General features: G+C 35.3%; 1 protein-coding gene across 1 annotated transcript; it reads left to right on the top strand.

Moving 5' to 3' along the window:
• The first annotated feature begins 7,224 nt into the window (after positions 1-7,224).
• On the top strand, positions 7,225-26,723 carry LOC140325834 (proton channel OTOP2-like). Its single transcript, XM_072403890.1, has 6 exons — positions 7,225-7,557; positions 10,934-11,070; positions 13,511-13,569; positions 17,489-17,637; positions 20,370-21,232; positions 25,209-26,723. The coding sequence occupies exons 1-6, from the start codon at positions 7,230-7,232 to the stop codon at positions 25,377-25,379; spliced, it is 1,707 nt and encodes a 568-aa protein (XP_072259991.1). The 5' UTR covers positions 7,225-7,229; the 3' UTR covers positions 25,380-26,723.
• The last annotated feature ends 155 nt before the right edge of the window (positions 26,724-26,878 follow it).

Genomic DNA, 26,878 nt, shown 5'->3' with positions numbered 1-26,878 from the left:
TCATGGGAATCTTCCAGGTCCATGAATGTCAATGGCAGTAATTGATTCCCTCCAGGTTTTAAGAAATGTCCGATTTCCTGTTTTATAAATGGAGCCCCTAATGTTCCACCCAAATAAGAGCTAGAAATCAATATGAAACAAATTTTCTATATATGCAAAAGCTAGCATATGTAATTTATGGACTAAAAGTTAATATTTATACAACATAAAAGAGATGAATAAGTGCATATGAATGACGTATCTTTTAATAATATGACTGTTATAAAACTCAATATGCATATCTAATCTAAAAAGGTATAACAATAAAAGTTATTCTTACAAGATACAAATGTGTATGTATGCAGTTGTGATAATAATACATATGCTAAAAATACAGAAGCATGCCATAGTCAAGATCATCAAATTTAGGATTTGAACTTTATTAGACTTTATATACTATTTTGGACTTTATAAGGCAATATATTGTAATTTGAATAATATATATTATAATATATAATAATATATATACAAGTTGCAGGTTTCCTTTAGGATCTAGCCAGTAGATGGCAGCAAAGGTACCTTTTGAAATGTAAGGCAAATTTCAAAATCATTTAGTCCTTTAGGACAGAGGTCGCCAACTTTTCAGACCTCACAGACCACTAAATTCATAAATTCAAATCCCGCGGACCATTATTATGAATTTTTAAAAAAAAAGTAAAATACATTTGTAAAAAAACGGTCTTCCTAATGGTGCCTGACAAGGACTGTGGAGGCCCTGATTCATTGATCAGCTCACGGGTAAATGAAGTATTACTATTATTACTATTATCATTAGTGGCATTACCTTTGGTATTACTAAAGAAATGCAAAATATTTGTTTGCTTTTTCTCATCCGTTATGGGTTTATTCCATTTGAAACCAAGACCAAACAAGAAATGATAGTTATCAAAGTCAAAGTATTTGATGTCATTAAACATACTTACCTAAAAGAGCATCTGAGAAATAAACAAATAAAATAAAGCAATCGGATGCGAATCGGTATCGGCGGAGCGTGGGACTGTTGTAATGGTGGAAACAATACTGAAGTGTACAGCTCGGCAGAGGTTGCCTCATACAATTTAAGACTACACTGATGTCATGCTTCGCCTCCCTTGACTTTCCGAAATACTCCAAAATACCTCCCTTGATTTTCCAAAATACTCTAGTCACAATAGGCCCTATAAAAGATGATTTTGTGGGCTACAGTATGCCTGCATATTAAAAATCCCTATCTCCTATTTTTGTGACTGCCTTATCACCCTGTCAAACTGGGTTTCTGTAGAGACTGCAAGTGGACCTTTTACCATAATTTACATTGGCATTAGGAATCCAGCACATGGAAATGCCATATAACCAGTGCTGTATTGCAAGCACATACAGAAAATGGTTTTAGAAGACCATGTCCAATGAATTGCAAAAAAATGAAAAAAGGGTTTATTAAAAAATAGTGATTGTTTATGTACTTAATGTAATTAATTTAAAGTTTACATCTACTTTAGGAGACACATATTTAAAAGGCAGTAAATGCAGCATTCACTAAATTTGCTGTAGGTGAATCTTCCTGAAGTATGTGTCTTCTTATATCTTATATAGGATAGATTTTAAAAATGTTCTTTTAATGACAGTAACAATAATTTTTATCAGGAAGGATCTACACAAATAAATAGTAATACCTGGAAAAAAAAGCTTGTTAGTGCCTCAAGCACAATATATACACTACATTATGTCATGAAATTTTGCATGATGGCCTTATCCTTTCATTACTTAAAGTTCAGGGACACAGGACTTTGTAAAACTGATAAGGAAGAAAGTACCAGGCTCCTTGGTTTTCAGCTTTAACATTGGTTATTATGATTTTGATGGTATATTGCAGAGGTACAGCTGTATATAACTGCAAACCAGCTAATTATTTCTGAGTCTACATAGGTTACGTTCAAGGACAAGAGATAACACAAGAGAATAACAACTTTAACACGGCATAATATTAGGCTTGTGATATTGTTCAGGATAAGGTTTTTCTGCATTTCGCAAAGAGCTTAGTTATTGTCCCAAAGTTAGAGAAGGGCTTTATATGATTTAGAGTTAAAGCAGAAGAGATATTATGGGCATAGCAATTAAGAAGGCAAAATAGTCTACATATTATAGTGTCAATGAATACCTTCATGCTTATCACTATCTTGACGTTGTAATATTTATAGAACTAAGTGAATTCTACAATAAAATCTATAGAAGAATCTGTAAGGCCTGTAAGATTAAAAGAAGTATTTCTCATTTTCTGCCAACATGAACATGTAACAAAGAATATATGAATAATGTATGGTTTCAGCAGGTGTGAGAACACATTTGGCTTAAAGTGGAATAAAAACAAAATCACTTGGCCTGTACTTAGAACAAAAATATAAAATTTCACTTATTAGCTAGGCGGTCCTCCTCATTCCTATTAAATGAAAGCGACCTTCCTGTGTGTCCATGCTGTCATGGAAACACCATCTGGACCACCATCTACTATCGATGCTGGAAGAATAAAATAAGAAGACATGTTCAAAAAAGGTACAGTGAATAAAATTAATTTTAGAAAAAGTTGCCAAAGGAAAGGTGCATGGAGAAGGACAGAATAAAGCGGGAGTGGAAAAACACAAGACTAAGCTTAAAGTAAACCTGTCATAATAAATATACAGGCTACAATTATTCATATCTGCTTCTTAAAATTTGAATTGCCATGTTCTGTCTTATTGTCATGTCAGAAAGTGGTCAAAAACATTTCATTCCCCCCTTACAAGCTCAACACACATGCTTCATTTAACATTCATAAATTCTTATTAGTAGCACGCATAGTGTGTGTGGTGAAATAAAATAAATGAAAGGGTTTTGTAGTGGTACATGTAATGCATTCTGGTAAAACACAGGAAAATAGAAGCTTATTTAGAGTTAGAGGAAAATAGGAGCTTGCTTCGACGTGTGTCAGGCCTACAGGGGACTAATATTAAAAACAAAGAATGGCTATCCTGACAACACATAGGCCCATGTAGACAGCTGCACAACAAACACAGACAACAATGAGTTACCTAACAACATGCAGGTAGTAATTTGACAATAATTACTATATGTGGGCAGAAAAATAAAAAAAAATACCTTTAACTTCAAACATAAATTCTCCATCATTTCTCCCCCTGTTCCCCTAAAAATATTTCCCCTTGAGCAAAAACAAAATCCTCCCCCAGCCAGCAACTATCTTATTAAATCTTATTGCCAGTTTAATTTTGTAAGAGAAAAAGAATGGGCAAGCTACTTGTGTGCTCTTCACTGTTGTCAAGCATGGTTTTTCTAATTTCAGCATCCCACTGCTTCTTTTTTTCTGTGTTAGTGGTTGCCTGACTCAGCCTATTTTTATCCCTTTGATTGTAGCCTCGTCTTTTGATATTCTGTTTCTGACCTTGGCTTGCTCACCTGACCTGCCCCTGTTTACTGCCCCGTACCAGGTGTGTCTGCAATCTATTGACACTGAGTATTCTCTTGACCACGCTGCAAACATCCACAAGTCCAGTGCTCACCTGCCTCTGTCACCATCATCAGGATCACATGAGCTGAAGAGGCAAGACAGGCTACCCTCATCATCCCAGGCATCCGCAAGTAAATGTTAAAGTTACCCATTTCCAAACATTTGCTCCTCACAGCAGAAATAACCATTGCCCCAGGAATATTCAACCCCCTTGCCCAGGAAAACCCTCCCTAGCAAATGTTCCTTCTTTTCCAATGGAGTAGACCTGCAGAAATGTGTAAATATGTATTTTCCTTCCAGAAACTGACTGCTCGGCATTGTGTTTAAACTTGCCAGCCTTTTGTTAAACAAACGAAACAAAATCCATAATAACCTTACCCAATATTGAACCAAACGTAAACAACTAGTTTAGACAAGAGAAGACCTTTGGGTATCCTGACTTCAACCAAGGGACGAAACCAAAGGAGTCATCTGATGAGTACTATTTAGCTGGCATTCCTAGGTCTTCTAGAGACTCCAAAGAACCCCCCACCCTAACCAAGAAAACACCTAACCGCTAAACCCCTAACTGCTAAACCTAAAGCAAACTTAAAGATGAGTGAGCAGAACAACTTCACCCTGGTAGCAGGAATGACAAGGCTTCTGATACTATAACTAGCCACCTAACAGGTATTCTTTCATAGCAAGTAAAATAGAAAAACATGGAATACTGAATACATGTATTATTAATCCAAAGGTGGATTTGTATGTCTAGTCTGTGCCTTTGTGATCATTAAATGTTTTCCTAACTTTTGTTCGGGTGGGAGTGACCTGATAAAAAGAAAGTTGTGGTTGTTATGCCCTTACAGGTCATGGGAAAGAAAGCAGCTGGTAACATACAAAATGCAATATCCTAATCATTATAATTTAACAAGGATGCTTGGCCAAAATGACCTAGCAATGGTCATGTAACAATTTGATTGGTTGAAATCAGTGTATAATTGCTAGCTACAGATACCATGGAATAGAGTGTTAATGCTAACGTCTTCGGGATTTGCATACAGAAATGCCAGCTTCTCCCTGCCTGACTCTTCCTAATTAGAGGATATGAAAATAGACTACCATTGCAGTATACTAAATAATTGTGATCTTGCTGTTGGAATTGTTGATGTTTTGGACCACTGTAGAAAAAAAAATAACTTATAATTAAGTCACACCAGTGTTTTGTGTTGTTCTTTAACCCTTCCTGACACTTGTAGTCCCACAAATATTTCCATCTTGTTACAAACCTCCAGCTGACATTTTATTTGTTCCAACCACAAGTGGATCCTCCTATTCAGAAACCAGAACTTTAACCTTCCTTATTACCACCTCACACTATCCTAACTATTTCGTATCTCTCCCTCCCCTTAGTCATATAACCCCTATGTCCATTTCCTCCTTTGGTCTTGTTTTAATCCTACAATTATAATAATAATATATAATAATTCAAAAAATAATAAACTCTATACTTCTATCTATCTTTCCTGATCTACATACTTCTCCTGTCTTAGTGATTCAGAGAGTGTTAGAGTATTAATCAGATTACCAGACAGCTAGGCATTTAGGTCAGCAATGGCAACCACCTATTTTTCTGGCAAGTATACTTAAAGGTGTAATTTAGCCACTGCATGTATCTAGGAGCACTTGCCATAGTATGCAGGTATAATAACTTTACCATTCTTCAATAACCACTGTTCTTCAAGTCACCACGTTCCAAAGACAGAACTGACATCTTATCTACTATTTCCTTTGGAATGGCATCTGCTTTCCTTGTCCATTGAGCATCCACTAAAAATGTAACTTCTATGCTAAGGCGCTGAGGTATATTTTACCAAAACTGGTGTGAACTAATTGCATCTTAAAGATGCAGAAAGTATCCATGTTACTGTGCATGTACAATTTAAAAAAAAGGAAAGCAGAGAGGACATATTTAGCAGAGAAAACAAACTCTACCTTTTAGAAATAGTTTTGTTCCACTGTCTATAATGTTTTAATAATTGTCTGTACAAGAAGTTGTGAAATCTAAAAATAATTCATAATTCTTCTAATTTATTCTTGTCAAAGTATTGGCTATGTTTAATACTGGGCAGTGCTATAATGGATCTTTTTTTTAAATCTCTGGGAATTTGGATAAATATTATTATCCCTGTACCTATACTAAAAAATAGTTGTGAAAAGTGTAGCAAATGTAGCAAAACCCAATTCACCAATGAATTTCCTAAATTGCTCCCCTAATTCCATTCGGAGCATTCTTTCATTTCTGATCCCATTTCTTTTTGTTTTTGCAGACACGTCTAGTAAGGTGAATCTTACTTGCTTGATAGGTTGTTAAAGGTTTCTTGGAGAACTTGTCATGGTTCGACTGTAGATTGAATGCTTTACTTTTTTATGCATTTTGCATTCCTCAGGGTTCTGTAGGGGGTATACCATTTCTAATTTAAAAATTTGGCATGTTTGTATTATTGTTGGAACTGCACTGTCAGTACTGCACAAAGGACAAGAATCTGTCTGTATATCTCAGCATCCTATGTCAAGTCCTATCCCATGCTATAGCCCAAATACACCAAAGTTTGGTGCTAATGGTGGCACAGTTGAAAAATTCCCAGTCAACACAAATCCAGCACAACATGGTCCGGTATAGGAATGAATGTTTACTGGAGTTTACACAGACATGATGCTGTCATGCCTCAGGGACCCCCTTTTTCAAGGAATGAATATTGACCAGTGTTTTGTTCATAATACTATAATAACCTTTAGTCACTTGATTCACTAAAATGGTGTAAATGTTATGTGAAGCCCATTTTTCCCAGTGTGTCTTATTTTCTTGTAAAAGTTGGCAATCACAGCAACAGTAACAAACAGGTTGTTTGAAAGAAACACCACCGATTGTGGTGTAGAGTTTGTCACTATTAAAGTGGTATAGATAATGGTGATCATGCTTATTACCACTGGTCGCCAGTTTATTCATGAGTTCAAGATAATTCATAAAAGTGATGTAAGTCATATGTAAGTCATATAAATAAATAAGTATTTTTCCCCTTTAAAGTTAATTAGGCAGCAAAAAGTCAAATTTTTCCCTCCAGTTAAACAAAACCTGGTCATGTTTAGGAGTGAGCTAAGAACAAAGGTTACAGGTTTCACAACTATCAGTTTCTATCCAAAGACAATATTGTTTTGATCTGTGTCAATCAATAAATGTCAACAATCTGTTCTTTAGCCTTGAAATAAAATAGGTTGTCAATTTGGATGTAACATTATGATTTACTTTAAAAAACAAACACACACATGTATGTCAGGTAGATGTTGTAACAAAACTGCACCACACCTTTGCCTGCAGCACTGTCACCTGGCAGGACTTTGAAAATGATCATCAGAAGCTCTGAATATTTATATTTCTCCTCCTCCGTTCTGTGTGGATTCTCATCAAGCTGCCTTGTGTCATTAAAAATGTTTGACTATGTCTTAGCTGCTTAAATATACTGATGTTCCAGTATTAAAATCCGCAGAGATTAAACATAAAGCCAACAGAGCAAGTTAGGACAGGAGACAGGAGAGATTTATCCACCATCATACCAGGAGCCCAAGGGTTTGATATTAATTTGCAGGAATTAATGTGTTCTTTCTGCACTTGGTGCCCATTTGTGCCAAAGCAGTTTGTGATCACATATAAACATTGACTTCTGAAGCCGTAATGGAGGAAAATCCAGATACGAACACCAATGGTGATCCACCACAAGACCGGACACCTATTAAACAGGAAAAGGAAGAAAATGACTGGAAAAAGGGAAGTAGGCTACTTTCTGGACTAGTGGGCTCCAATGTCCTGCTCTTCAGCAGTGCTTTGCTCACCTGTGTGTTCACTGAAGACATTGACATCTTTGAGAAAGATTTTCTCATATTTCTAACTATCATGATGGCCATCTGTATTTTGTGGATGCTTTTCCAAATGTACTTCACCTGGAAAAACAAGAATGCTGTTCTCTATAAGGATTGCCAGGCAGGTCCAATATGGATGCGAGGTCAGTCAATATCACCTGCAATTTAACATTTGCTATTGCTTGTATTGGTAATTTATTTTTTTTATTTTTTTTTTGTTCAATATATGCATTTGCATTTCTAAAATGTTTATGTCTTTGTATTTAAACACTGAATCTATAGGTAAAATTGCATCAACTTTATATGTTTATTTTTTTAGGTAATTAACAAATTTTTTGAAACTCCTATTAGCCTTTTCTATCTATAACCAGCATTTGTTGCCACTATGGGGATTCACCCTCTCTGTTTGTCATAATGATTCTGGTCACCAAGCTGGAAATTGGGGGAAAAAAGAACACGTTGGGCTCTATTTATAAAACAGAGAATGTAACATTCCCTCAAACATTGCCTGGTGGGAATCTTCCAGCGCCATGTGTTTCAATGTCAGTAATTGATTCCCATTAGGGAATGTTTGAAGGAAGGCTTAGGTTTAGGGCACTTTAATCTGCATTTATCTTTCATATGGTTATTTATGTATATAAAGCTATTGCAAGTGCAAAGCAAAACACTGCAAATGTTAAATAAAATGTGTTAATAGATCCAAAAAAAGTTAATAAATTACCATATACTGCTATAGATGAAGGGAGATTGCATATACCTTTGCAAAAACGTAATCCCTTGTGTTGAATGTATTGCCTTAAAAAAGAGAAAATCTAAACATTACCTATTAGTCTAAATTTATACAGCATTGTCAAGGCTTCAAAACATCATACAAAATCTGACTTTTTATTGCTTTTTGTAAATTATTATATATATATTATATTGCATTTGTAAATTATAGGAATATTCTCAAACAAGAACTGCATTAATACCTGTAGAAGAATCAAATGTGATGCATCAGTAAATGTCCTTATTTGACCCTCCCTAGTCAGCACATAACACTCACTAAAATTCTAGTAAGCAGAGCTTTATTAAACTACTGTAAGCGTCATCTAGCTAAACTTAACATGTACAATAATTATTTGCTGTTTCAGCCAGGGTATATTCATCCTACCTGAACCTTTATTCAAGTTATAGTGGCGTACATATAAAATAATAGTTCTTTTATTTTACCATTAATTTTTTTTTATTTACATTGTTCTTACATTGTATTTTTTATCTTCTTGAAACTAACATTGTTGAAAATAGGAACAAAAACATTTTCACATATCAAATAATATTTACAACACAATATTACCAGAAGATAGCTTAAAAAGTTTAATGTAAAAAAAGCAGCATGCAGGGCCTTTGCAGAAGGACAATGTCCGTTCTGCAAAAAAATTAACTTCCTGCCTGATTTATTTAAACTCACTGTCCTTGCTCTCTTAGGCTGCCATATTTAACTGGTTCTCTTCCTTGGTTTTCCCTGGTATTATTTATTCAGTCTGGAATAACCCAAACAATTAATTTGATCCTGGCAGCCAAGGACATGCCTGGATACTAAACATGATTGCACATGTGCAACTTAGTGTATATTTCAGAAAAGATTGCAATCAGGCAACTAAGTAATAGACATAAGTAAAAAAAATGTTTGGAAAATAAATAGAGCTGATAAACATATATCTAGCATCTTACTGGATCCAAGAAGCACGAATATATTGTATAACTTTATGGTAGACTGGTAGAATTTAGGTCCTTAGCTGTTTTAAGTCGACAAGGGACTGGCATTAGTCTCTGTACAAACATCACTGTTGGCTTAATCCAGCTTCAGGTGGATACACAGATCCCCACAATTATAAAATATCAGTCTACTATGTACAGTGTAAATATTGGAGAATTATAAACCATAGGCAAAACATTTTCTTAATTGCCATTGTGTCTCTTTTAGAAAAGTATTTTATGTACAGGTAATAATATTGTCACCAGGGCAGGTGGTGAGAGCAAATCTCCCAGAAATAAACTTAGAAAACAAGTAAATAAATAAACCTTACTGAGTTTGGGCCCCCAGAGCTTATGTGATAATATGAACAGCGCCGTCTTTTTGCATAATATATCAGGACTATGTTTCAATGATCTGTCCTTTATTGATATAAAGAGGCGAATGTTACTCCTTGTTGCTCATTATCCACCAATGGCACCTTCTTTAGGGTTTGAAGTGTTTTATGTTCTTTATTGGCTGGTTATAGATGATCTAATGATCTAGGATGTGCACTGGAATTATTTTGTTTTTCAACAATGTTTTCAACATTCATGGCATCAAGTGTACATTTAGAAAAAAAATGTTAGCAAACAGAGAAAGGTGTTTAAGGGCAGTAGAGACACACCAATCCATAGACCATTCTAACTTACCTATAAATCTATGGACACAATTGTAATATACTGCAGCTTATCAACCTTTAAAAGATAGTTGACAAAGTAGTCAATTGACTCTTTTAGGCATTATTTCCTTTACCTCTACCTTCTGGTCCTACCAGCAACGCACATCCTGTCCTTGAATGTATCCCTTGTACATACATTAAAAAACTGCAAATCATACCTAGAAACAAGGTTTCTAAACTTTACGCATTGATATTATTATCCATACTAAAACAATTACTTTCACAGTGTTTCACTTTAAACAATGGCTTCTTGTCACATTTTAAGGTTTGTTGGATTTTCTTTGAGTTGAAATAATTTGTAAAGTGCAATTTTTATGGCTCATCAAGTGACAGTTGTATTATAAATATGAGAATTTGTTCATACATGAATCAGCACTCCTATTTACAGTATTTGATGAAAAATAAGGTGTGCGATGATCCTGATTTATCAATGATTTGTAATGTTATTTCATTGCCGAATAATTTTCCCACTAGGGGATTATCCAAATAGCTTTGTGAATAAGGTGAGGTTATGCTGAATTTAATCACTCAAAATCCAGATTTTTTTTCTTGTTTGTAAAGTGGAAATTTCCTAGTAAAATGTACCCGCTTTGCTACTTAATTAAATCAGCCACAATGACTGGCCTCAATATTTTGAACCAGATTTATCAAAGCTCTGGATCACCCAGGTTCTCGCATGATAGTCTATCTTCTTTAGCCTTATAGAGCTTAAATGAATCAGGCAAGATGTGTAAATAGTTACGAAGTTCATCAGTAAAATAAACGTATTACTAGATTTACCAAAATATATTGCTGTTGTATATTTCTCCTGTGGAAAGAAATTAATAGTATGCAGTAACTTTGAGGTCTTTTTGTATAGCAGTGAACCCAACATTTACCAAACATCAATCACTGCCTTTGAAAACACATGGACCTGGGAGATTCTCTACCAGATAATGTTTAATGAATGTCAGATTTATTATATAACTAATCTAATATACATAGTAGGTAGCATAGAGAATACAATATCTCCTTTATATAAGAAACTCACATGTTAACTTTTCCTCCATAATTATCTTTGCAGTGGGAATCATTCTCTTTGGCATCGGTGCACTTGTTATGACTTCTTTAAAGATTGCATACACAGCTGAGTTTGAGGACTGTGTAACACCCACGAAAATTACACAACCTGTCATACAGGCTCTCTTTATCCTTGTTCAGGTATGAGAAAAGTATTGACTGCCAGTTTTATCTTTGCAGTATAAGCCTAACTCACAAAGCATGAAGCATTCAGTAATTCCTTTGACATGCACTGGCATGCATGTATGTATGCTTGGATTAGAAACAGAAAAAAATGTCAACATCCAAAAACATTTAATAAATCTATAGCTTTTTAACAGTGAATAAAGTAGGGAAAAGGTGGAATCTATTTTTGCATATGTTCTTTTATATGGTATACAGTATGTGGGAATAGTCTCCTTAACCTCCTGGGCGGTTCATTTCTGTCCGGATGTCCAAAAGCGGTACATTGTTTTTTATGAAAATTTATTTTACAGTATAATATATTAGTATAAGTATAATTGAAACATTTTTGAAACACAAAATCATGTAAAAAAAATACATTAAATACATTTTTAAAAAATTAATTATTAAAAAAAATATATATATTTTTTTTAAATAAATTTTTAAAAATTAAAATAAATAAATAAATATTATACACATACTATTATACTATACTGTAAAATAAATGTTAATGAAAGACAATGTACTGCTTTTAAACATAACATAAATCCACTGTATTGCATTAAATACAGTTATTTTGTATTCAATGCAATACAAAATAATTTGAAATGCCCGCAGCGCGCCTGGCCCACCGATGTCACTCAAGGAGGGAGGGCGACTAAGGAGGATGCCGGTGAATCAGGTAATGTTCTATTTACTATTGTTTTTTACTGTTTTAGCCACCCCGAGTGTGACTCGTGGTTTCTGTTTTCAGCATCTTTTTTTTACCCCGAGTCACACTTGGGTTTACCACTGGGGAGGTTAAAGGGTACCTAAATGTTTCCTTTACATAAAAGGGTTGCCTAGGTTTTATTTACCCCCCTAGCGGTATTCCCAAATGTGAAAAATCCACTTACCTTGTTCCGTCGCTGTCCCCTGGCATCCTGCTGGTCCCTGCAGGTCCTGGGGACACGTCTTCTCCCTCCGCTCTCCAGCTGGTGAATGCGGCGACGATCTCCGGGGTTTCCCGATGACGTTGGTGCATGCGTCTGTGTGGGCGGGAGGATCAGCGGGAAATTCCAAAAATTTTGTATTGGATTCAATAGCTGTATTGAGTCCAATACAAAGAAATATTCATATAATATATATAATTATATAACATATATATATATGTTATAAATGCTACTGTACAAATTACATGTTTAAAAAATTCTGTTTTTTTGTTTTGTTATTTAAAATCTAATATTAAAATTGTTAAATTTATTAAATATCAGTGAGGTATGCCTAGGAATTATAGCCTACATTGAAAAATAAATTTTCATGCCAAAAATTCTACCGCTTTGTGCATTTTGAAATTTGGACTGCATTAGACTGCTAGGGAGGTTAAATTAAAAATTATGTTTGTTTTTTTTTTTTTAGTGCAACACCCTTTTAAAAAAAAAAAAAAAAAAAAGCGTGCAGCACCACTCCCTCATTAATGCGTAGAAGGAGCCCTTTCATCAATAGGGAAAAAAATTGCAGATCTAACGCATGCACAGTTTTCTCCCAATCTACGTCACCCGATCATGCGCCTGCGCAGTGCAAGATCAGGTGAGGTAGGAAGAAGAACGCGGAAGAAGAGAGGAGAAGATGGCAGCGCCTGGCTCTGCCTCTTCACTGGGCCAAATATGGATAAAAACTATTTTACTTTACTGTGCTCATAGGAAAGGAGGTAGGATAGCAAATACCTTATACCACCAAGGTCCCCCTTAAACAATAAAGAATTCCTCTAGACAAATTCTACTTGCCGTTTGCCTTAAATTTGACACTGCTCTCGGGACTCCAGCGTCCAGCACTGCTTGACGGTCTTAACTGTGAGAGGTAATACCTATCCGTACATGTTTTGTTCTAATCAGTATCATTCAAAATGGATTTTGTGTTTTAGGTAGATTATTAAACTTTTGTAACAACATAATATTACCATATTCCTAACCAAGCCTACATACCACAGCAATGGACCTGATTTATTAAAGCTGTCCAAGGCTGGAGAGGATGCATTTTCATTAGTAAACCTGCGTGATCCAGCAAACCTAGAATGGATTTCCTTAAAAGTCTTTTACTATGTTTAGGAAATGTTTTAAATCCTACACCAGATCCATTCCATGTTTGCAGGATCTTCCAGCTTCACTGATGAAAGTGTATCTTCTCCAGCCTTGGATAGCTTTAATAAATCAGGCCTGGTGTGTCTATCCTCACTGAGAGGCGCATACACAGTAGGTTCTCTTTAGCTTTTATGAGACTGTCTCCCAAGTTAATTTCTTGAGCATCTCCAACCATGAAGAGACCCATAGACGTTTATAGTATAGGAAACTACAGTTCTAGCACAGCCAGCACAAAAAAAAAAAAATATTTCCAACAATTTTACATTGTAAACCTTTTTAAATAACTGTGTTTTTTTTAGACATGTTTTCTTTGGGTTTCCTGCAAACATTGTGTCCAAATCTATTTAAATGCTACAAGGTAAGTCATTAAAAAACTGTAATTTGAAAAAAGAAATGTCCTTTGACAACTTAATTTTAGGGTAATCCTTCCATTTACTATTTGTTGACTTCCACAGCACTGAACTGTAAGTACTGCCAAAGTGCTGGGAGACAGCAGTGTGTCATGATATCATCATATAGATTTAACATTTGGTTTGGTATGTAAAGGAGATGCTAAGTCTTCTTTAAATGTTAGGTAAAGGGCTGAACCCTAAAAAACTCTAACTAAAGTCCTGCGTTACTGAAATGTCAGGAAGCAGGGTTTTTATTGAAGAAGAGGGAGACAATGTCCGTGAGCAGTACCTTCCTGTCATTAGGATAATGATTGTTTGTATTTAGCAAACAATTAATACATTTAAAAAGCTGTAATATTAACATAATGCAAATAAACAAGCAAGTGCCTTGTCATGAAACTATGGCATTTCGCCGTATGGCTTCTTCATGGGACTTATATTGTTAGATAATGGATAGTTAGTCCAATTTTAGTTAATGCACACTATAGGGAACATTGTGTATTATCCAAATTCAAATCCAATGGATGGAAGTAATTACCTTGCGGGGTATTGTGGATTTTGGGTGGATAAGGGTTACCACTGGAATGTGAGACAGTCATGCTTAGTAGATTATTAGGTCAGTAGCTCCTGTCATTGATGGGTATTGCACAGTTCAGCCTATCAGTTATAGTCCGCCAGCCAGTTTCCTTGAGCTGTACTAATACCTGTCAATGACAGGAATAGCATACAGCTCTGTGCCGAAACCGATCTCCAAACATTGGTGAAATTCAGCTTTATTCGTTTTAAGCTAAATAACTAGTTAATAGTTTGAATCATGCACAGACCTGACATGGAACACCAAGTGCTATAATGACAAACCTTTTCACATATTTGAACATCTACTTCTTTTAGAACTTATGGCATTTGTCCATAAGACATCTCAGAACTTGAAAGAAGGTCATTGCCGCACAGTGTGCTTTATGTGTTCCTGACTGTGGCTTTGCTCTGATTGATGTCAAAATATTCATTTATCTCCATTAGGGGAAACCAACCCATCATATCTTTTTAGCAATGGCTCACAAAACAAAACCCCCTGTACCCTAGCACTTCCCTAGCGGCAGCAGAGAAAAATGTCATCTTCAGCCATGCTAGGGCTGTGTTGTGTAGCACAACACATGTAAAATGGATGGAGATAAATGCAAATCCTTTGGCAGATAAAATAGTTCTTATATATTTATTTAATCTACATATTTATTGTAAAAATTTACACAAGCTGACATATAACGTTCTAACCACCAAAAATGATTTTCACAATGCTTTTTAAACTCCTCCTCTAAACCATTTTATAAACCCATTTTCAAAATACATTTGAAACTCCCAAAATTGCCATTCTCAGCATGTTTAACACTCTTGTGGCTTCATCAGTGTTATGTGCAAAAAGTTGTGTTAACTGAATGACGGCTGCACATTCATTTGGTTTTTATATATTGATTTCTTTATGTAATAACATTACATGTATTTCAAGGTTTTGCTTTAGTTCATCATTAAACAGTAAATAATACTTATCAGCATGGACCAAATTATTTGGATATGTTCTGTTAAAAAGGTCATCCACATTCTTTATCAGTAGCTTATCAGTTGAACCCTGAATACTCTCTAGCTCAGCCTTTCTCAACCCTTTTACCCCAGAGCAACCTCTTCAGTTGGTTTCAGGTCTTGGGGTACCTCTGCTTAAACCAGTTCTTTAGGTCTCAGTACGACAAATGTCCATTCTATTAGTGGAGAGCTACAGTAAATGAATGTTCCCTTTACAGTGGTGGTCTGACTGCCATCCTGAAGACAGACAAATGATTACTGGTGTTAAACGGCAAGCTCTGAAAATTGTTATTTACGCATAAACTAAGCAAGCACCAGCAAATGGAAGGTTCATTATCAACATCTCAAAGAGTCCCCTAGCAAACTCCAAGGGACCCCTATGGGTCCACAGAACTGGTTGGGAATGGCTGCTCTAACTGTTGCTTATCATGCTTTGGAATAAAAATGTTGCACTATATCCAAAACACTTCACAACATTTTCATTTGACTTTTTAACCTCCTAATCCCTAAGCATTATGTGTACTTTATTCCATGTCCACTGTTTATTGTAAAGCATTTATTAAACTCAAATCCCATCATTCAAGACAAGCTGAATACATTGCACTTTGTATTGACATAATGGAAATACACTTAATCTGTACATACGTATTTCTTATTCAATAGTACATCTAATTGTTTATGATGGCATAAGAATTTAACCTTATGAAAAGGTTTACAAGCAATTAAATGATTAAACACTGAGATTGTCCAACGTAAATATTATTATTAATAATATTATTATTATTATTAACTAATTAATTAACAGTATTTATATAGCACCAACAAATTAGACAGCGCTGTACAATAAATAGGTGATGCAAATAACAGACAGATACAGACAGTGACACAGGAGGAGAAGAGGACCATGCCCCGAAGAGCTTACAATCTAAGACTAGCAAGTAAATATAATTGCTTATATGGCATAATAAAGCCAAACTTTAAAATTTTTTGGACAATTTATAATTACAACTTTATACATTTGAAAACTAGGGCTGTACATCTTTTATATTGTTAAAACATTTTCATTTGAATAACAATTTAGTACAGGGTGCCCCTGTGAAATAAACTTCACTGCCTTATTCAGCTGGGTTTGTATGTAAATAAAATGATGAATTTACAGTCTTTTTTACAGAACAACAAATAATAGATAGGAAGTAGATAAATAAAAAAAAACTTATATGCAATATTTCAATTTTTTTAACACTTAAACACTGTCTTTACTTTAATCATTCACATAAATGAAACATGCTTTGGTATGAGGTAAGTAAACACAGCTTAACCCTATTTTTCACTATTCTTAAAAAAACAGAAAATCTGACATTCCCTCATACATTCACTGGTGGGAATTAATTACTGCCATTGAAACACACGGACAAAGAAATGTTTGATGGAATGTCTGATTTTCTGTTTTAAAAATAGAGCCCTAATTGAACAATGTTTTTTTTTTTTTAGTGAATCAACTCAAGTAGAAAATCCCATCAAATGACAAAGGCAGCTTAGTTTAAGCAAGTTCCTGAACTTTTGAGAACGCAGGAAAAAATAAAAATAAAATTTAAAAATAAATAAATTATACTGAAATTATGTATTCAACTATTATTAAATAGGATCTTAAACCAATAGGTTTCTAAATAGGATATGCAGGATATACAGTACAGGTAGTCCCCGGGTATATAATGTACATGTTCCGACTTACATACAAATTCAACTTAAGAACAAACCTACAGTCCCTATCTCATATGTATGTAACTACATATATATAACTATATATAACATAATTTATAACCGAACAATACCTTAACATATAACACACAAAAAAAACACAATGGCAAGGTGTTCCGTCAGCTTCTAACTAGCAAAATGGAATGCATGTGGGAAAGACAGAATGTGTATAGATTTCCAATGGCTTAGTTCTACTATCGTGTTTCCCCGAAAATAAGACACTGTCTTATATTTTTTTTGGCTCCCAAAAACACACTAGGTCTTATTTTCAGAGGATGTCTTATTTTTCCATGAAGAAGACTACAGTACACATTTATTGTTGAAAGTCACTCATGATCACTCATGTTCCATTGATTAGTGCTAGGTCTTACTTTCGGGGTAGGTCTTATTTTCGGGGAAACACGGTACCTGTGTCATCAATGGATCCACATTTTGTAGTCATGGCACAGGTTCATGGAGAAGAATGTATTTCTGGCTATAAAAGTATTTGTTTATGAACATTGATATATTTACAGTGGTTCCCTAATGACATTAATCTATATATCTTTTCAGATGTTTCCTGATGGTCCTGTTGGCAGTAAATCTAACAATCTGGATTTTGACAGTGACTGAAGAATCCAGACATCACACTAATGAACTGCAGGCATATCTTTACAGAAATAATTCAGAAACAAATATCAGCGATCTAAGTGAAGATCCAGGTATAAGTACTTTTACAACTACTGTATATGATTTTCATTACGCTAACTGTCTGCCTGTCTTTTTTTTCTTTTGTCTCTGGGAAAATTCACACACTTCTGGTGACTAGGACTAAATGTAAGGGAGGAAATTTTTTCTTTTACCCCTTGTTTCTATGAAACAGAAAAACTTTAGCAATGGGATACATATAGCAAAAGAATGACAGGGGACATAACTAGCTCAATCTAAGACAGAACATGTCTTGGTTTTAGATCTACTTTATTTATAGCTTTTCCTTTTAAAGTTATTAGTAAAGGAATAAAGTATTCTGTTTTAAAGATCTAACCCTAGAAGAATAGTGTTGATATGGGTACAACATATAATTCACTACACTATAGGCCATCATTTCATTTGACTCCCCTTTTTAAACCCTGTCAACTGGCTATCCAACATCAAATCCAATCAAGGAACACCAAGTCCGGGGGTGGAAAAGCTAAAAGGGACAGTTTGACCATTCCTAGAGCCAACTACTAGAGAAGTAATGAAATTTTAACCTATGACACTAGCATTTTAGCTAGCCAATCCATGATAAAAAATTGGGTTATTATATATTATATCTGGTAACAGATATTACATGGGTGGCTGCTTGGCACTCCTGGCAGCCCCACTTGCCTATCTCATGGCCTGAACCGGCTATGCAGAAATCTATTCTACGTTATAGATCCCCAGTGATGGAAATCAGATTTGGCTTTAAGAGAATTTTGAAGAAAAATTCTCAGACTATTCTGTACTGGCCAGCAGATGATTTCTGCTCCCTTTTCATGTTAGATTTACAGCTTAGGTTTTATTCCATATATAAAACATTTAAAGGATTCAAGATCTGCAGAAATAGTTTGTACTCTAGTTTATTAAATAATAATAATTTAAAATATTAAAATAAAAAATTTTGTCTACCGATAAACCTAAAAATGGAATGTTGGCTAATGTAGCTACTAGGAAATGACAGGTTAAGCCAGGGTGTCAGGCACGATATGCAATGAAGATAAGCTTTGTAGGTGTTTGTTTGAACCCAAAAACAAAAATTCATTATTTTGGATCACCAGTCCTAAAATGAGTGGCTCCACTCAATACTCGACTGCACAGTGAAAGGAACCATATTTTCCACCCTTACTGAACTTACAAACATATACTCCCTTTGTCTCTAATATTTGAGGGTATTATTATAGAAAGACTGTTTTTCTTTTTTTTTTATTTTAACTCACAGTAAATACAAGGGCATTTTTGGCAACAGCAACCCATATTATGTGCCTGCTGAAAATTTTTTTAGCCTGGAAAAAACACTACTAACACTGCCACCACATACAAGGAAATGTAATATGTTTCAATTTTTGTTGTTTGGTTTAATTATACTTTATGAATACTAAGTAGATTATCCAATGGATTCCAAGAGCTCAGCAATCTCCTTTCATCAGGACTGGGAAGCAGTTAAATATATGCAAAGCCATCTCCCAATAAGTGTAATTATACAACACATGTTAAATAAAAAAATATTCTAAATCAAAGGGTTCAAAGGGTTAGATTTTAACTCAACAACATACTGCAGTAATTGGTACAAAAAACTAAATAATAAAAAGGCTATTAGTAATAATCTTTAAAATAACATAATGATAATAATAATGAATAAATAACAACAACAATAACAATGTTATTATTACTTCCCTTCAAAACAATATGCATACTAATATATATCAATGTAACTCAATTTATTATAGAAAATTTGAGGAATTCTAAAGTCAAAACTCTATTTTAAACTCTGCTAGATAAACATCATAAAACATGGAAGCTAATAGCTCATGCTTGTAATATACTCCTATGCTAATCAAATACAAAGGACACATTTAGCATATTGCACTAATTATAGTAAGTGGATATTATTGCTAGGTGTATCATAATCAGAACAGGTATACAATATTGTTGTACATAGAGGAAAAAAACTAAATTATAGGATAAATCAAGATGACTGTGTAATATTTAAAGATTTATGTAAAGCTATTTAATATTCAGATATTACACAATCATTTTGATTCAGTCCATAATTTAGTTTTTTTCCTATACATGCCGCAATAATGTATAATTTGGTCTCAATATAAAACACCTAGCAATCATATATTATCATTATTAAATAATGTGTATATTTTCTTCTAGCTCCTATATTTATGATAGTTATCCAACATTGTGAATAATAGATTTTTGACATCAATATTTGTTAAATAATAATATCAACAGAATTATTATTAGTTGATAATAATGATTAATAAATATTCAAATAACAATATAATACTATGAAATACATTGAGACAATTTATTACCATTTTATACCCATATGTAGGTCATTATATGTGGTTAAAGAATGTTTTTGGAGTAAATGTCTACCCTTTTTTATTAAAATGAACTTGGGCTTTTGTGAATTGTCAATGTATGGGTTGTATATTTGCATTGAATGATAAATGTATTGATATATATTGATATATTGTTATATATTTATATATATATATATATATATATATATTGTTTTTCAGCCGAGATAAAAGGGCAAATAAAAACAAAAAATACTGCATTGGTGAAAAAAACAGCTACATTTATTGTATGATGATTCCCTTATTTTTTACTAGAGATATGAGCCGTGGTTGTACCTGTACACCTTTGGACCTAAGTCCAGACCTTTTTATTTATTCTATATCGTTTTTTTCCACAGATGAAAGAGAAAATGTGAACATTTGTGGATGCAAGTACACATGTGCAGTTAACAAAACAGTTTTTGTTTACTTGTACCCTTTTAATATTGAGTACAACCTCTTTGCCGCAGCGATGATCTATATCATGTGGAAGAATGTTGGACGTCAGATTGATGAAAATGCTTCATTCCACCATGGGCTGGGACCAGGAGTCCGTCAACATATTCCACTTCTTGGCCTTTTTACTGGTTTGGCTGTATTAATTACAGGCTTAGTAATGTTTATCATGTATGAAGTGGGAAGAGAGAATCTTCACAAACAATGGCTATCTTTGTCTACTTTCTACTTCTTTCATGTGACCAGCCTTGCTGTTATGTGTCTGGCCAATGTGGTTGGGATTGTTATTTTCAAACTAGACAAGAGAAATATGGACAATCAGAAGAACCCAAGTCGGACCTTGGATATGGTTTTACTCCTCTTGGCAACAGTAGGCCAATATGCAATTTCCTATTATTCTATTATAGCCATGGTATCCACAGTTCCTTTTGGCCTCTTGTGTGGATTAACCCTTACCTATTCTGTGCTGATGATTATTCAACACTCCCTTCAAAATGTTTTTATAATAGAAGGTCTGCACCGACTGCCACCCTCCAACTTACTTAATGCTCACCAAGGAACAAGTCACCTTAGAACTGTGGACCACCATGATGCTGTAAGACGTAGAAGTATGCCAGAGAGAGAATCCAGATTGTCCTTAACAAATCATCCAAGAAATGAAAGAATATCAAGAAGAGAAACTCTGACTCAGCACATTAAGAGTCATCTCAAGAAAAGAAAAACAATGAAGGACGTTTACTTGTTTCTCTTCCTCTGTAACCTTATAGTAAGTAATTCACATATTCACATCCTAGCCATTAACAGGGTCATTTTGTCAACTGGTATAAATATGATTTAAAATAATTTGCTACTGGAAGATGATTTATTCATCTACACTTTGTAAGAGAAAACATTTACTTGGTGAATAAGGTGAAGCTTTATTCATCCAATTATGTGTAATGCAAACATCCTGCTTCCCTTAAATCAAGCGTTCCCAACCTACATGTAGCTCAAGGGCCACATCCGGCCCGCAGAGCTGTCAGATCCGGCCCTCTCCTCATTTCCTCTCTGGTCTTTCTACTCGATGTCACTGCATCCCCTAGGTTTCTCTATCCTGACCGTGCTGCCAGGAGAGGATAAGAGGTGTGTCTGTGTTCACGCTGCTGTCATTATCCCCATGTATAAATCCCCATATCTCCTTCAGTGATTTTCATAGAAATGTGAAATTTTCAGAGTACACAGGGGATCCTAAGAGCTGCTTCTAAACCAAGTGTAAGTGTAATACATATAAAATAGCCAGATATGGGGTCACAAGCATAAAACCCTAACAAGGTGCCCCTTTAAATTCACAAAACTTCAAGACTGCATTCAGTCTGGCAGTAGGGTTGCGCTGCAGTTACCCCTTCCTCATGCCATAGAACCCTGGCTCGGGGGAGATGCTCAGTACTGCTCACTACCACCTGGAGTCAAATCTACAGATGCTGTAGTGCGAGGGACTGAGCAGCTGGCAAGCTGCCTGTTACACATAGCTGGCCACTTACATTCTGAGAACCCCACTTTTCTGGAACAGAGGGATGTTGGCAACTGGAAATGTGAGAGCCAGTAGGAAATGCCTTTTTTCCTCCCCTTGCCTATTAAAATGTTATAGCCATCATATCATCTTACCCTGTCACACATAGCTAACCCCTTACTCTCTATAAACCCCAATTTCTTTGTAAGAAAAGGGAAATGTAACTGCAAGTGCAGGACTTCTGTGGATAACTTCCCCTAAAATGTCATCATTTTTGTGCCATCACAAGTTACGAAAAACTATACATGTCATACAGTGCTACCCTGTCACATATAGCTGGCCACTTACCTTCTGTGAACCCCAATGTATCTTTAACAGTAGAGGAAGGGAAATGTAGAATAATTGGGGGACTCTTGTGGCTACTTGTGGCTGATTTGTCATCTCTTTTATTTGGTGCATGTATGTTACAGTAACTGGAAACATTTCAATTTCATTTCATTTTAAATTAAAACAAAACTAGTTTTAAACATACATCTTTAATGTTAGTTTGCTTTATGGCCCGCGAGTTTTATCTCAATATCAACAGCAGCCCCCAGATGAAAAAAGGTTGGGCTCCACTGCCTTAAATTGTATGTATTCAGTGTGAAGTTGACTAAGAGAATATGCTCTACATATTTAGGAAAGGAAATTTACACTCATGGGTCAACTGCCTTTTGATGCCTACCGCCTGCACAAGTCCTTTAGCTAGTCAAAGGATCACACACAAAATGTCATGGACCCATAAAACACACTTATGCTGAGGACAGAAACAATAAATGAAACAGTTTTCCCAGTCTGTATCACTTCAAAAAAAACATCAGGGAAAGCATCTCTTAGAGCAGTGTTTTTCAACCGCTGTTCCGCGGCACACTAGTGTGCCTTGAGAGATCTTCGGGTGTACCGTGGGAAACCACTAGATGGCAGCAGGTAGCTAATTTACGTGTCTGACTTTTTGGTGGTGTTCCGTGGGATTTTTCTAATTGTAAAATATGTGCCGCGACTAAGAAAGGTTGGGAAACACTGTCTTAGAGCATAGGAGGGAACAGTAAATGGTCATCTACCACATATTTTATTATGTGATACAAAGCTACTTATAGAGGTGTTACAATTTTGTACAAAAAAGGTTTGCTGGGTCAAGCATAGAACTGTCACACTTACCTCTTCCTCACTAAACGTAGGCATCTCTCTCCTGCGCATGCGGGCAGTTCTGACCCTGGGCGTGCCTACGCTCCCATGCCACATCAATTTCACCCAACCCACCGGCCAATCAGAAAATAGCCTTTTAACCATCACTGGCTATTTATCTAGCTCAGACACAGCACTCAGCATTTGTGCAAAATGTCTCCACTAGTGCCGAGCCCCTAGCTTGCTGTGCTACTTTCTGTAACCTGTTGCTTAGTTAAGTGTTTCTTTGGTCCAGCTTCTGTGTTAACCCCTTGTTGCCAAGTTTGTTGTTTCCAGCCTATTCTTGCATCATCTGTGCCTCCTGTTGCTTTCGGTGTCTCCTGTGTTTCATTTGTCTGCAGTGGCCCCTGTGTCACCGGAGTCTGTTTCTTGGATTCCTGGTATTTGACCCCTGGCTTGTGACCTGACCTCTCTTGCTTGCTGCCTGCCTTGACCCCGGCCTTCCTTGACCATTCTTCTGCTTTTTGATATGGTACCATGTATCCTCCTGCCTACCCTGGTGTGCCCAAGAACTGCAACCTGGCGGTAACCAGCGCAGCATCCTCACCACTAGAGGCTCTGGAGAAGACCTGGTTGCCATTTTGACTGGGCCTCACCCTTTCTCAGGTCTCACACCACTTTTGTGCAAGCTGTAGTGCCTCCTAATGGCCCTGCCTCCCCAACTGGAACAAGAACTAGAAGTGTATTACAAACTTTAGCTTTTAAAAATGGACTAAAACCCAACCATAGAGTATTGGCAGTGATCTCTAAGACTGGATTACAGCTTGGTAAGAATAGTAGCAGTTTATTGTCTGTACTCTGAGCACAGATACACTTCACAAATAAGGATACAAAAAAGTCCTTAAAGTGGAACTAAAGTTCTACTTTTAGGTTTGTATGACCAGGCAGGTCATATTTGCAGAAAAGAAAAGATGATGTCCCTTCTACAATAATGAAACTAATCTAACTTATGAAAAGCTGAAATGTGCTTTCCGGGGGGGACCTGGCATTTCTTTGAGTGGTCCAGGCTGACACATGGTTATGTCATTTTGGCTTGGCCAATCAAGATGGTGAAGATCATCTGTAAGCGAAAGCATATAAGGAAGATGGCGGAACCCAGTGCTGGAACATGGACTTGTGATTTAGACGGGTATAATTCCTGTTTAAAGCCAGGACAAGTACTGAGTTTCCACAACTAGCAATTTGAATTCAAGGCTATGGTCATATTACAGGGTTTACTGCTCCTGGGCACCAAGAGGCTGCCAACAGGTAGCCAGAAGCAGTAACAGACAGTAACTACTGGGTTTTTTCATCCATTTGCAATCACTTGTGTAGAATTTGCTTGTGGTTGAATGTGTACATTTTTTAAAACTTTTTTACGAAATTACATTAAATTTTAAAGTTTTTTTTAACTTCATTTGGACTCTGCATGTAGCATCTGAAAACCCAAGCAGCAAATGTACTGCATGCAGATGCCTTAAAAAAGATTAGAAGAAAAAAAATGAACCAACTTGTTTCAATGTTAACAACTTACAGGGGCCAACTAAATGCAGTTAACCACAGCAAGTACTAGGAAGTCTCTGTACTCTACACCTTCTTGTCCCAACGTCCCCTAAATAGATGTTACAGTTACAATGGGTGAAGAAATAAAAACTTGACAATATTGTAAACTCTTCCCTACTCTAGCTTACAAAAATCATAGGTATATAGTTAGGCTATAAATACCCATTGCAGTGAAGAAAAAAACACAGTAATAAAAGTATTCATGTAAAGTTTTCATAAGCAATCCTTAAGCTGTCTCACTATCATCAACACAGTCACGAAAGATGGAAGACAATCCCCAGCTAAAAAGAATGATAATGGGATTACAGAGATGTATTATTTGATTTATTTTAAATAAGTTATGTTTCATTATTTTACCTAGTTTTTGTCAAGAAGTAATATTCTCTAAAGAACAGACTTATGCTAATATTACCATATATGACATTTTATAGCAGTCATTACCTATACAGCTGAGTTATTTATTTACATACTTGTCATATTCCCACAGTTCTGGATTATGCCCGCCTTTGGAGCTCGGATCAGATTTGACACAGGACTGGAGGTGAACTTTTATGGCTTTTCTTTGTGGGCTATAATCACTAATATTTGCCTTCCCTTTGGAATTTTTTACCGGATGCATGCCGCCGCCAGTCTGCTGGAACTTTATAGCATGTCCTAGAAGGTCTACACTTTTATATGCTCACCAACACGGGACTTTTTTACACCAACAACAACTAGTGATGCAGAGCTGACATGTCAAAAGACTTTGGAGTTTTAAAGAAGAACCTGCTCGAATGAAAAGGCCTTGTGAAAAATATAGACTTTGTCTGATATATTTTAGAGACACTGGTTGATTTATCAAAGACCTAGAGCAAACTGATCTTTTTAATCTAATTATCTACGTGCATTTTTCTGTGAGACAGTAGTCCTGTCAACTGGCAATTCTTTACCGGTGAGTTCTTTCAGTGGGATTGGTCTAGAGAAGTAGAAAATTTAAAAGGTTATGCTATACAAATGGTGTTTTGCTATTTGCTGTGTTGTCCCTGTAACAATTGGGTAAGTATTGGGATAGCCATACTAAACTTTTTAGACTTTTTGTGATATATTCCAATAATGGGATCAATGAATATTAGCTACATGGTATAAAAACTAGTTTTATGCTGGTTTCAACTACAATGTTACTGTCAAAAATGTTTAACGCATCAGGTACTAGTGAATGAAAACATTTTTGCCTAGCCCAAATTACTTATTTAATTATGATTTCAATCTTAGTAAAGGGAAGTGTAATTTGTGCTGGAGTTATTTAGGAGGAGTTATTATATATAAATACTGCACCATTTAAAGAGAACACTATGGCAGTTTGTCTTTCCTATTCTAGGCAGCCCAGTACAATTCTGGACCAGTAACCTCAATGGCTAGGTCTTGTATCTCCTAGTCCAGACTTTCAGACTTCTCCAAGAATTATTTTCAAATGAAATGCTAAGCTTTTGTATTTTATTGTATTAGACATTTTATTGGAATCTGTCTGTAATATAGTTTGTATTCTTGTTGATACCAATGAGCAATAGATCTTTATTATAAGTGGCCATTTGCCAAGTGGCCAAGTGCAAGAAGAAGTTAAAATAAGCTCCCCCTGGCCCTGACCTAACCCAGCATCCCATAATGTATAATATAATTGTGTAATAATGTATAATATAATTTGCATAATGTATAATATGCAAATAAGCATGTACAATATAATTGTTTGCTATTTTAAAACTGATATATCACACTGATTTCAACATTCAAATTTAAATTTTAAATTACTGCTACAGTTATGATTTGTTGTTTAACATATTATTTACCTCTTTATGTTGTATGCTTTGTAATGTAATGCAAAAACAAAAACAGAAAGCTTTTCTCAAGTGAAATTGACTGTCAAAGCACTGAATTACAATCAAACATAAAAATAATAGCACAATCATCTATCCCTCATTTTTCTCTTTATTAACAAAGCATGAACCTAAAATCTCAAATAAATATACAGATAAAGCATTTGCAATCGTTTTAAATGACTGGTTTTCATTAAAATAACATTCAGTGATCATGGGTTATATTTGAAGTAATGTTTTATTAAAAAAAACTTCTTTTATTTAATTTAAAATTTTAGTTTAAAAAAAGTGATGTTGGATAGATACC

The sequence above is a fragment of the Pyxicephalus adspersus genome, chromosome 3 (assembly GCF_032062135.1).
Source record: "Pyxicephalus adspersus chromosome 3, UCB_Pads_2.0, whole genome shotgun sequence".
NCBI lineage: Eukaryota > Metazoa > Chordata > Amphibia > Anura > Pyxicephalidae > Pyxicephalus > Pyxicephalus adspersus.
Note: the sequence above shows the minus strand (reverse complement) of the source record. Positions and strands in the feature narration are given on the sequence as shown.

Excerpts from the sequence above, each read along its gene's own strand:
- LOC140325834 (XM_072403890.1), top strand. The coding sequence starts at position 7,230 with ATGGAGGAAAATCCAGATACGAACACCAATGGTGATCCACCACAAGAC. Across the intron at positions 11,071-13,510 it reads CTCTCTTTATCCTTGTTCAG|ACATGTTTTCTTTGGGTTTC; the intron begins GTATGAGAAAAG and ends TGTTTTTTTTAG. Across the intron at positions 17,638-20,369 it reads CGATCTAAGTGAAGATCCAG|ATGAAAGAGAAAATGTGAAC; the intron begins GTATAAGTACTT and ends TTTTTTCCACAG.